At 64.7% G+C, this 11766-nt stretch overlaps 1 protein-coding gene across 1 annotated transcript in view; it reads right to left on the bottom strand.

The window, feature by feature from the left end:
* The window catches only part of AFAP1 (actin filament associated protein 1), an 88032-nt gene continuing 76266 nt past the window's right edge, over positions 1–11766 (bottom strand). Inside the window, exons 14-18 of the mRNA XM_054581828.1 lie at positions 8514–8628; positions 5334–5498; positions 3721–3911; positions 557–718; positions 1–27 (exon numbers count right to left, since the gene is read on the bottom strand). Coding sequence (XP_054437803.1) covers positions 1–27; positions 557–718; positions 3721–3911; positions 5334–5498; positions 8514–8628 — 660 coding nt within the window. The remainder of the gene's footprint in view (positions 28–556; positions 719–3720; positions 3912–5333; positions 5499–8513; positions 8629–11766) is intronic.

Genomic DNA, 11766 nt, shown 5'->3' with positions numbered 1-11766 from the left:
CTACGTCCCGTTCTTCAACTCCCACTCCTGTCAGGGGAAGCGAGAGCAAGAGCGGACAGGTAAATCGGCACGGCGCGGGACACGGGACCTGTGGGTGACCCGAAGGGTGGGCGCGGGCTGCCGTGGAAGGCGGGCCGGTGGCGGTTCCTCAAAACACCAGAGTCACCGCACGGCCCAGAAATGAGGTCGACAGGCGCCCTGCTGTGCCCACCACACAGCCTGGTCATGCGGTGGGGCCGCCGCCGTCCCAGGCAGGCGCACCTGCGCGGGGACCCAGGACCCCGCAGGGGCGCGGAGAGTGGAGCCCGGCCCTCGGATGGAGAGCCACAGCCACCCAGCCGAGGCCTCGGGCTGCCTGGCGCCCGGTGCCTGGGGGTGGAGGGGCCTGGGGCCCGCCCACAGGCAGGGCCCGGAGGCCGGTCACAGGGGCAGGCGGGGGAGGGCCGAGGGACTGGACAGAGGACGAGCCTGGCTGCCTTGTCTCTCCCACCAGGCCCTGAGGCTGGAGGGTCTGTGCCCGTCGGGCCGCGCCCTCAGAGGGTGCAGAGGGACTGACCTTGGCCTTCCGCAGCACATGGCCACGGCAAGGGGCGCTGCCGGCCGGCTGGCTCTTCCTCAGGACGGCCGCGCTGTTCACGGGCACCGGGCCCTCGGCGTCGCTGGTCTCACAGCTGGACAGGGGCGAGCTCTCCAGCGGCCGGTGCCGGCTCAGCGGGGACTGTTGACGGAGAGGGGAGACCCGTGTGAGGAGCCCAGGCTGTCCCTGCCTCCCAGCAGGGGATGGCTTGCATGTAAGGAGAACTAGGGGTTGGGAATAGACAAAAATGGTGACAACTAGAACGAGGACACAGGGGACATGCAGGGTCTGCGCCCAAGGCAAAGAGCGCCTTTTCAACGTCCATTTCACGGAAAGACTGAGGCTCAGGGGACACTCCAACCTGCCGGCAATGCTGGGGAGTGGGGCCAGGGGAGCCCGTCGGCCCCCTCTGCCCCCCGAGCCCCCGGGGCCCCTCCCGCGCCCCACCTGCCCCGTGCTGGTTCCCTGGGGAGTGCGCGGCCGCGGCCGCCCTGCCGCCGGCGGCAGCACCAGCCAGCAGCTGTGACAGCGACGGCGTGAGCTCACGGAGCCGCACACGCGGGTGGGCCCCCTGGCGTGAGCAGGCGCCGGGCCTGCCGGGGCTCAGACCGTTCACAGTTCACAGGGGCCAGAGGGGGCCAGAGGGGGGCGCTTCCTGAGGACTGAGCGCAAGACGAAGTGTGAGTCAGGCGCCAGGGTCGCCCCGTGCAGCCCCTCCGTGGGAGCTGGCACGCCGCCCTCAGGGACAGGCGCCGGCCGTCGGGGTGCCCACTGCCACCCAGCCCCCGAGGGGTCACGCCCTGGCTGCCACGGGGGGTGCGAGCCCTGTGGCTCCTGGCCGGGCCGGATGGCGCGTGGCTTTTGGAGAACAGTGTTCCCAGGACCAGTAAACTAGGTCGTGGAGAGTCCCCTGCGGGGCTACCGACCGCGGGCCCCAGCGCCCCTGTGGTTGGGTCCGGCTAACGCGGAAACGCTTTCGCCAGGCATGGGGGGTGCAGCGAGCGGGGTTTGGGGGAGGAGGGGCGCGTGCTGTCCGTTGCCGGGAGCGGCGAGGCTGGTCCGGCACGTGCCCCTTCTTGGGGATGCGCCTGTCCGACAAGCGGCAACTCCGGGTATGCAGTCAGGCGGGAATGACGCTGAGGGCCGCCAGGCCGGGCAGCAGCGGCCAAGGAGAGGCGGTCACAGCACAGAAGCCGTGAGCACGCGTCTGAGGGCACTGCTCCCACACGGGTCCCCAGCCCCCCGAGGGCCGGCTCGGTTGTGCGGGCACAGAAAGGCGGGCTGCCGGGGGCAAGAGGGAGGCCCGGGGAGGCGGGGAAGAACAAGGGGTCGCTGCAGACACAGGAGCTGGCCCAGCAGAAGCTTCTCGAATCGGAGCGGGAGGGAGAGGCGCAATGAGGGCAGGCCCAGGGCAGGGCCGCCCCCGCCGTGGAGAAGGGAGTGGGCTGAACCTCCACGCACGGGCGGCTGTTTCCAGAAGCCTGGTCTGGGAGGGGCAGCGGGGACACAGCAGAACCGTCTTCTAACACAGGGACCAAACCCACAGGCCTCCTGACGCTCAGAGGACGTGAGAGGAGAGTCGAAGGTGCAGGAGGGAAGGTGGGGCCGGGCCTGGGAGGCCTGGGAGGGGAGGAGGGGAGGGAGGGTTGGGGACCCAGTGCCTCCCGAGGGTGGTGGTCATTCCTCAGCCCACCCTCTAGGGAGGTCAAAGGGCCACACAACTGTCCTGCTCCAGCTCACCTCCAACAAAGGCCCAGAGGGGCTCAGAGGCCAGGACGGGCCGAGGAAGGCCGCCTGCCCCGCGCCGGCTGCGCTCAGAGCCTCACTGCCGCCTCCAGTTGACACTGGCTTCCCTGGGCCCCGCTCACGTTGGCCCCTGGGATGCCCGTGCCCCCCCCGGCCCTGGGCGCTGCCTCCCACCGCCCTGCCGCAGGCCTCCGCGCCGCCCTCACCGGCGTCCGGCACCGCTCGCCCGGCTGCCTCCCTCACCAGGGCAGATGCCCCACGAACGCAGCAGCTCCCCGCTGTCCCTGCCGGGCCCCAGGGCAGCCCCTTGCCACTTGCTGACAGGGCAGGAGTGAACGGGCCCACGCTCCCTTGGCCAGGCACGGAGCCGAGGGCTGTCCGTGCAGGTCCTGGCAGCAGGCGATGTTGTCACCCCTTTGACAGATGCAACGCCATGGCCTTGAGGATCTAACCTCAGACGCGGCCCCCAACGCAGACTCAGCTGCCGCTGAAAGGAGCGGCCCACGGGCAGGGGCGTGGTCCTGGGAGGCCACTGTGCTGCTGGAGTCAGCCCTGCCGAGTGCGGGGGGCCCCTGGGGAGGGCAGGCTTGGAGACGGGGCAGTTTGGAGACGGCCTCTGCAGGAAACGGGTGCGGCAGGGACTCTGGGCAGCGGGACGGGGGCAGGCGGCAGGATTCGGCGCCTCCACAGTCCGCGCATGGTGGTGGGGAGGGGCCTTTGGAAAGAGGCACCAGTGGGCACCTGGCGCTGGCGGGGGGCAGGGGCAGGGGGAAGGGGCTGAGCTCATCTGTCCCGCGCCCTCGGCCTGCTCTCGGGCAGGTCCCTTCCTCCGCGGCCGAGTCCCTCCTCTGTAAAGTGGAAGCAGTGACCCGTCACTCGGGGGGTGGCGAGGATTCGATGGATTCACGTGGAAAAGACAAAGGGTTACAGTACACGACTGTCATTAAGGTGGCAATTCCACCAAAACAAATGGCTTCCATTTGCTGTGCTCGAGGCGCAGAGGGCACAGACTGTGCTTGGATCCGTCCCAGCACCGGGCAGACGCGCAGCACGTGCTAGGCGTTCTATAAAACCCTGCCACGGTGAATGAATGTTTGTCTCGAGCACTGGCACCGAATTGGGACATGCATCAAAGGGGACAAGAAGAACAGGACCCCAGGCCGTCGGATTTCGCAAAGGAGAGAACACAGGCCGTGCCCCGGCCCCTGGGCAGACGCCCCGAGGAAGCAACGGAGCCTCTAGTGCGAGTGACCGGGACCCTTGGCTGAGAAAGTGTCCCGAGCCGACATGTGTTGTGCGCCTTCTGTGCTGGACGAGGCTGGGGACCAGGAGGGGCCCCTCGAGAGAGGAACACGGGCGTCTCCCCAGGAGGGGTGGGGCCTGCGGGCGGACGTTACCTGCGGGCTCGAGGCCCCCGGCCGCGGCTCGATGGCCAGCCCCAGCGTGACCCCGCCGGCCAGCGCCTTCCGGAGGCTCTCCTTGACCTCGGTCAGCTCCAGCTCCAGGCTGACGCGCTCCGACTCCCGCCGCCTGCACTCCTCGTCCAGCACCTTCAGCTTCTCCTCGAGGGCCAGCTGCGTCTTCTTGCCTGGGGGCCCAGAGAAACCCTGTGCTGTGTCTCCGCGCTCGGCTGGCCCTCGGGCGCCTGCGGGGACTCTGGATGGCCGGCGGCTGGAGCCCCCGGGCCTGTGTCCTTCTGTGAAACTGACGCTTGGCTGTCCCTCAGGGAACAGCGTCCTCTCCTCACCCTTGCTTGGCTGCGGGGGGAAGGACAGGGGCCCGGAAAGCAGGGGACCCTGTGTCCCCCAGGTGGGCCTTGGTGTGTTCCTACTGCGTGGGCTACACGGCTTCCCAGGGGGCCACTGACGTGAAAAGCCTGAGTATTCTATGTTCTCATCCTTCCGCCACTTTCTCGAGCCACCTCCTTCGCCCCTGCAGCTAGACACAGCTTGCGTCCCCACAGAGCAGGGGCATGTTAGTTTTGGGCGCACTCATGTCACACTATTTGAAATGTGGGGCAGCGACACAGGAAGGCTGGTCCCATACCCACTGGACAGGTGAGGACACTGACTCCACGGGCTGACCGGCCTGTGCACGTGGCCCTGGTCTAGCGCACACAGCACGGCAGAGCCCACAGCGTGGGAGGAGCTTTCTGAGGCCAAAGGCTGGTCTGAGCCTGCATCTCCACCCCCCGCCCCCATTCAACCCTCTGACGCGGCACCTGACCCCCCTAGATGGCCTTGCGCTCCACGTGATGCCTGCCTCCTGCCTCCTCCTCTGAGTTACTGCCACCCCGCTCGGCCAGCACCTGCCCCTCCTCTTTAAACTCCATGCGAGTCATGCAGGCACAGGGCTGGGGAGGCTCAATCCCGCTGTGCACGTGCGCCAACTCCGCCCTGCACACGGAGCTACCCAGAGGCGGGCGCCTCCCCTGCGGGCCTTCACGGCTCCCCACGCCGGCCTTCGCCCTTCCCTGTCCCAGGCCAGTGGCTCGGAAACCTGGAGCCCACGCTGGCCAGGGTAAGGCCCAGGCTGCACCTGAGGCACATCTTCCAGCAGTTCCATCCCCAGCGCCGGGACTCCGCCCAGCTCCTGCGGCAAGGACAAGCAGGCCCTGTGGACACGGCTCCGGCCCCGACAGGTCCCAGGACCGCCTGCCCGCCCGGCCCTCTCTGTGGCTTGTTGCCGCTGACCTGGCGTCCCCCCGGCCCCTTCCGAGAACTGGGCGCTGCCTTGCCCCCGGCTCTGCCTTCTCAGGGAACGAGGCTCCTGTGCCCGTGCGGAGGCCAGCGCCCCGGGCCTCTGAGTGTCGCCTGTCCCCAGGCACCACTCTCTGGCTGAGGTGCCCCGCCACCCTGTCGCACTCAGCGCTGGCTACCCAGTAGTGCTTCCAGGGTCCGAGCAGCAGGCCCCGGCACAGCCGGGGCTAGGACGAGAGCCCGGCCAGCGAGGCCCCGTGGCCGACAGAGGGGCCCAGACTCAGACGCGCTCAGGCCGGCGCCTCTCCTACCAGCGTTCGCGTCAATGGCGGCCCGCAGGTCCTTCCTCTCCTTCCGCAGCTGGGCCAGCCTGGTCCGCAGGGCTTCCTTCCGCCTCAGCAGCTCCTCCTCCTTGGTCTGCAGCCGCTTGGCGTCTGCTTCAACCCGGTTCTTGCCATATTTGTACTGGTCGGCATCTTAAAAACAAAAGCAGTGATGGGAAGTCAGGGTCGGACAAAGAAGGCAGCTCACAAAGCTGGCTCGGTCAACCCGCAGGGTGACACAAACTCAGCGCTGGCTAGTTTGTTAACTCAACAGGGAAAGAACGGGACCAGTGTGAACCGGCACAAGCTATCTGGTGTTTGACACAACTTCTAAGATAGAAAATAGAATACTGGGAAATCCCTGAATGCTCTCCCTTCCCGGCATGCACTTCAGCTGAAGTGCGCGGGCTGCCCCGAAGCCACGAGGCCACCCACAGCAAACGCTGTCTACGAGTTTGCGACACTCTCCGTGGTTTTCAAAATGCTTCTAGAAACCCCTCACTGCTGGCCCCACGGCCCCACCGCCCCGCTCTGCTGCTGCCCCGAGAAACACCAGCCTGGACCAAACACGCTGTAATACCGGGTGGTGAACGAGAGAACCATGAAGAAAGGGAGACGCAGCACAGGGTGGGCCCGGAGCCCAACCCTCTGTCTGAGCCCGAGCCTGCCCCCTGTGGCTGCGTGGCCTGGGCGAGGCACTTAATCTTTCCCTGCCTCAGCGTCCCCATCTGGGAAACGGGGATGATTCACAGGACTGGTGTGAGAATTCGGTCAATGTTCATAAAGCACTCACAGCAGACAGCACGCGAGCACTGCCCGCCGCTCATTGAACGCAGCGTGCGAGTGGGCGGACGCACAGGAAGGCGGTCTCAGGGACGTTCAGGGATTCAGCCGACGCTGCCCCATCGCCAACGCTGCCTGTGCGCCCTGACCCCGCTCTTTCCCTCTGATTGCGCTGGCCTTTGACAATTCAGGGCGGGTCTCTTGGGAAACGTACGCAGCAGCCCCCGAGGCTGACGCAGGGCCACCGTTCCAGAAGCTCCCACTGCCCCCGGCTTCTCTCACGTGGACCGCCTCAGGCCTGGTCACAGCCCAGGGCAGCAGACTCGACGCAGCCCTGTTACTTCGTACCCCACGTGCGCCCCATGCGGGCATTTGCACACCCCCTGCCCCACGGGGCTGGCGTGGCTTCCGTGGAGGGCAGTGACGGCATGGCAGCCTGCGACAGAGGCAGTGGGCCTGAGAGGGGCCGTGGCCGCCACTCCCTGGGCCTCAGCTCCCCCCTCTGCAAGGCAGACGCACCGAGACCCATCTTGTAGGGTTTTTAAAGTGTGACATTTGTTCCTAAAACCCATCTCACAAAAGCCTGTGATGCCTGGGGCTTGGTGGGCACCCCTCGGCAGCTCTGGACACCATCAGCGATGACCGCATCCCCAGAGCCCTGTCCACGCAGGGGCGAAGGCGAGCCATTTTGCGTGGCGCGCCCGCCCCAACGCCGACTCCTGGGTCTGCGCTGCAAGCCCCGGCGGCTGCAGTGGAGCACCGCCCTGAGGAAGGCAGGCGCCACGCCGCCTCCACGGCCTCTCACTGAGAAACACAGCACGCACGGAGGGCACCAGGCAGGCAGCGGCCTGAGGTGACTGCGCGGCCGGGGCTCAGGGCCGGCCGCTCTGCACGTGAGCTGCTGAAGTCCGTCTGGGCTGCGACGCTTCCCCAGCAAGCCCAGAACCCGCCCCACCTTTTCGTCCCCGCGCCACAAACCCCAGCCAGTCAACAAGGCCACTGGCTGAAGTCAGCAAAAACACAGAATGCAATTATTTTTCTCATTTGTCTCCATTAGGTGTCACCACAGTTAATAAAAATTTCCTCCAGAAGGTCTCATGAAATAGAGGGATAAATCACCTGGGAAATAAAATCAGGCCTGCGACGGAGAGAGGCTTCCTCGTGACTCGGGCCTCGCACAACAGCGGGCCCCGGCCCTGCCTGCCCGCTCGCCCCGCGGGGCGGCCCAGGCCCCGTGAGAGGCCGTGAGCGCACCGGCTGCACCGGGGGCGCCGGAGCATCGCTTCAGTGCAGAACGCCGGGGGGCCTTTGCAGAGCCGCTCCAGGCCGGTCCACTTAGCCCCCCGTGTACCCCCCGACTCTGAAACCCCCTCGCAGGACACACCGAGGCAGTTCCTGTGGGCGGGGCAGACAGCGCCCCCTAGAGCTGCTGGCCTCGTGCAGCCCCCTCTGCCGGCTCCACGGAGCTGGAGTCAGAAACGACAGCCAGCCCCTCAGGGGCTCGAGTCTGGCCCCGCCCCCCGCCCCGCCCAGGAAACCCTCCCGAGCGCCCAGGGCGCTCGGGGCGTGGGAGGGGCTGTGCTGCCAATCGGTGCAGAGGTGCCAGCGCCACCAGAGCCAGGAAGCATACACAGCCGCGCTGACAGTGTCCCCCGGAGACTGGGGAGGCGCTGCGCCCAGGCGAGCCGAGTGTCCCACCCGAGTCTGGCTCGTCTCTGCGTGGCTGTCCCCTGCTGGCTTTGCCGTCTGAACGAAAACCTGGTGCTCACTGTGGTCCTGTGACACACCAGCTGGGAGTCCCGGGGAGCCCCCGAACCGCTCAGAGGTCACTCGCACGTGCGGTGTGGGCCACGGGCAGCTGGCAGCACCTGCCCCAGGGGCAGCCCCGAGGCCCGGCGGGAGAGGCGGACAAGGGCTTCCTGTGGCGTGAGGGCGCCTAGACCCCAGCTCCTCCAGGGCCGCCGGACTGTTTTACCAGGGAAACCACCGCAGCCGATCGACGACATCCCCCATACAGGAGCCGAGTTTAGAGAGTTCATGCAGCTTGACCAAAGGCACTAAGTCACCGACAGACCGGGGACACCAACGGAGGTCCCCCAACTCAAAGCCAGGGTCCTGCAGCGGCCCCTGCCCCTCCAGGTGCCTTGACCTAAGTCAGTGTAACCAGTCCTGGGCCAGACAAGCAGCTGGTCTTTCCTGTGCACCCAGACCGCCGTCGCGAAGGCGGGCTCCCAGGCCGCGCCACCCTCCTGTCCAATGGGCGAGAGAGGCGGCGGCGCAGCTACAGGCCCTGCCCTCCCACGGGCTCCAGGGGGCAGACGCCCGCCCGGCTCCGCGGGCTGGTGGCACCGTCAGCTGGGCCGGACACGCGAGCAGGGCACTCACTTGAAGGCGTGCGCGTCACACCGGTGGCCGAGGCGGCTTTCCTTGGCTGGCTGCCCACGGCCTTGCCTCTTCCTGTGACCCCGTTGGATGCTGCCGGGGGCTTTTTACCCTTCAGCTGTTGGAAGAAACAGAGAAGAAAATGAAAAACAAATGACCTGAAACACGGACGCTTTCTGTTCTGCAGCACATTGCCGTCCCTGGCTCTGCACGCAGGAGCTGGCGCAGACAGGGAAGCACCGGGCGGGGGAGGGCGCCAACGTGGTCTCCGAACGCTGGGCCGCGGGGGTCGGGCCCAGCTGAGGGGCTCGGGCCCGAGGAGCCCCAGGCCGTCCTCGGCGAGTAGCAGGGGCAGCTCCACACAGCCCCGGGGAACCCCGAATGCTGACGGAGGCCCTGGCGCGGCAGCGGAGCACCCAGTGCCGCAGGCGGGGGAGGGGCTGGAGGCGGGGCTGACGTCCTGACAGGGTGAGTGACCACGCTGGGTTCACTGAGGGCTCTCAGGAAGGCAGCAAGAGGCGCATGGTATGGAAATAGTTTGAATAAATTTTGACCAACCACAGATCTTAAAAATTTAACGGCACCCTACTTCTCGCACTGCAGCAGGCCGAGGGATGCTGCATTTTGCTGCAGTGATGGGCAGATGCTGCGTCCAGTCCCGCCTCCACCCTCACACTGGCCTCCTGCTGTAGGGGGTGGGGCCCAGCGGGGGGGGGGGGGCGGAGGAGGAGCTTCTGGTCTGGTGCAGTTACTTAGCGAGTCACGGACACCTGCTGAGCCTCCTGCTGAGCCTCCACAAGGGACCTGCTAGGCTTCCGGCATCAGTGCTCCTGGAAGCTCAAGGCCAGCGGTGCCTGCATCTGACCCCCCCAGCCTCACTGAACAGACTTAGCCACTGTCACTAAAAGTCACAAACAGAAACTTGCACATGGTCTGATGGCAGCACCCCGTTGGCAAGGGCTCCGTGCACCTGAAACGCCAGGTCCCCCCCACCCCTCTGCACATGTTTAGTAAAGACACCCAAAAGGCAGGGGGAAAGGACACGCATAGCCCAACACGCGCTCACCGGCTTCACAGAGCCCTTCTCACACAGGGTGTGAAGCTCTGTGCAAAGAATGAAAAACTCTTAGGTTGAAAATGCTTGAAAACACAAAATTAGTACTTATGCTCACAAGCTGCCATTTGTTCCAATCAGGAGGTGAGAGACAAACAATAGTCAGTATCAAGTAATCGTTCAATAAATAGTCATCCAAATCCTTATTATCCCCTTGGTTTTAGGGAGCCTGCTTTTATACTCATCGTGGAAAAATACCCTGGTGCTCTGAAGAGTCCTATTCAAGGTTTAAAGATCAGAAAGCAGCTACTCCGTGCAGTGCACCTTTCCTTGCTGTTTGGAAGGAAACATTATCGCTGGGGTTTTCCCAAGACCGGAGGGTGAGCCGGACATGGGAGGGAGAAGCCTGGTGAGGCTCGGGGAGCTGGCCAGGAGCGAGGACTCTGGCCCCGGGCGGCGAACCTCGACTGTGCTCGCCGATTCTACGAGGCTCCCCCCGGGCCCAGCCCCGCTCACGACAAGCCGGCATCGAGGCAAACCCTGCGGGAGGACCGTGGCGCGGAGAGGGTGCGAGAACGTGCGAGAACGCAGTGCTGTACCTGGGAGCTGAGCCCGAGAGACGCCCTCCCCACAGAAGAGGTGTTAGTGACAGACTGAGCGGAAGGCGGCCCGCAGGCCGGGGGCCGTTTGTAATGGTTACAGGACAGTGTGTCTGGAGGCAGCCTAGAAGCCTTTCTGTCGGCGGGCGGGTAGCGCGCAAAGATTTTCGGAGACGGCAAGTTATCGTACAGGCCCGCGTTATCGTACAGCACCTCTTCGCCCGGGCCTCTGCTGCCGGGGGCGGGACAGCCGTCGGCGGGATCCCACTGCAACACACACAGCCCGTGGTTAGTGGTTAGTGGTTAGTGGTTACTGGTTAGTGCTGCCGCAGGGGCGGAGCCTGCCCCGCACGCCCACAAGTCCCCGCCCCCCGCCCGTCACCCTGTGAGCGATGAAGACACGCGCATGCACTGCAAGCGCAATGCCCGGGAGGGCTCCTCTCCCCCTGCGGATCTGGGGGGAGGCTTCTTTTTCCCTTAGCTCTTCCCCAAGGTCATTGGGTTATCAAGTTTTTGTTGTTGTTGTTTTTCCTGCTTTAAAAAACTGATCTGACATTTCTTTCTTATTTAAAGGAAGAGATTTCAGGAGTCCGCCTGATCCAGAGAAAGGAGCTGTGTGCCGTCAGGGGAGGACTGCAGGACGGGGACCTGGGACACGGGGGCGGGGCTTGGGTCCTGCTGAGCAGCTGTGCAGAGACCCCAGTGCGGCGTTTTTTTATTTTATGGTAATTATCGTCTTCCAGACATCATGAGCGCCTTACAAATAGAGACTCCCCCAGGTCTCGCGGGGGCCTACGGAGCAGGGGCGCTGGGGCAGAGAATGCACAGGCACAGGCTGGGAGGGGCAGAGCTCCCACTGCGCAGGACAGGCCTCTGCCCGTCACCCCGCCCTGCCCCCGCCCCGCCCTGGGGCAAACCCAGGGGCCCCCTTTCAGACCCCTGAGCCTGCGCACACCCCACGGGGACCGCAGCAAGCGTGCCATGGCTGATGAAAGAGCCACAACCAAAACCTGTCTGAGAAGAAAAGAGATCAAGTCGTCACAGGAAATAGGATGTTTCCAAGTGTAAGCAACATGATGGCACCACTTGAGTGGGAAACCTGCTCGTAAAGGCCAAAGTGCCGGCAGGCCCTCCGAAGGCGCGGGCGGCAGGGCCCACACCAAACCCCAGCTAACGCCAGCCAGAGTCTTTTACGCTTCAAAGCTCTCAATAAATTGCTTTGCATTTACAAAAATGGAAAAACATTAATCCCTACATTATGCTTATTTTACCCTATTTTTATACCCTCCTTCAAGAGTTCCTTTCTACCAGACTGTAATTACAGCCTTTCTATAAAAATAGAAAAGGTTTAACGTGACTCCTTCGCAATCGCTTCAGCGTGTCTATTTTTGGGACGCGAGGACCCATCTGCGAGCTAAAATGGATGGGCAGATGGAGCAGGCACATGAACGTGGATGCGAGCACTCCCGAACGCCCACCGGGCACGTATTCACCAGGGGCGATTAAAGCGGTCTAGACTAGACGATCATTTTCCTAAAATACTCCGGGGCTGAGTCGCATGGCAGACGTAGAAACTGCACACGAGTTTCTAGAGTAAACGGGT

Source organism: Pteronotus mesoamericanus, unplaced genomic scaffold (assembly GCF_021234165.1).
Source record: "Pteronotus mesoamericanus isolate MK-2021 breed Mesoamerican mustached bat unplaced genomic scaffold, CSHL_Meso_final contig_68, whole genome shotgun sequence".
Classification (NCBI taxonomy): domain Eukaryota; kingdom Metazoa; phylum Chordata; class Mammalia; order Chiroptera; family Mormoopidae; genus Pteronotus; species Pteronotus mesoamericanus.
The sequence above is the reverse complement of the archived record's forward strand: the minus strand, read 5'-3'. Positions and strand labels throughout refer to the sequence as shown.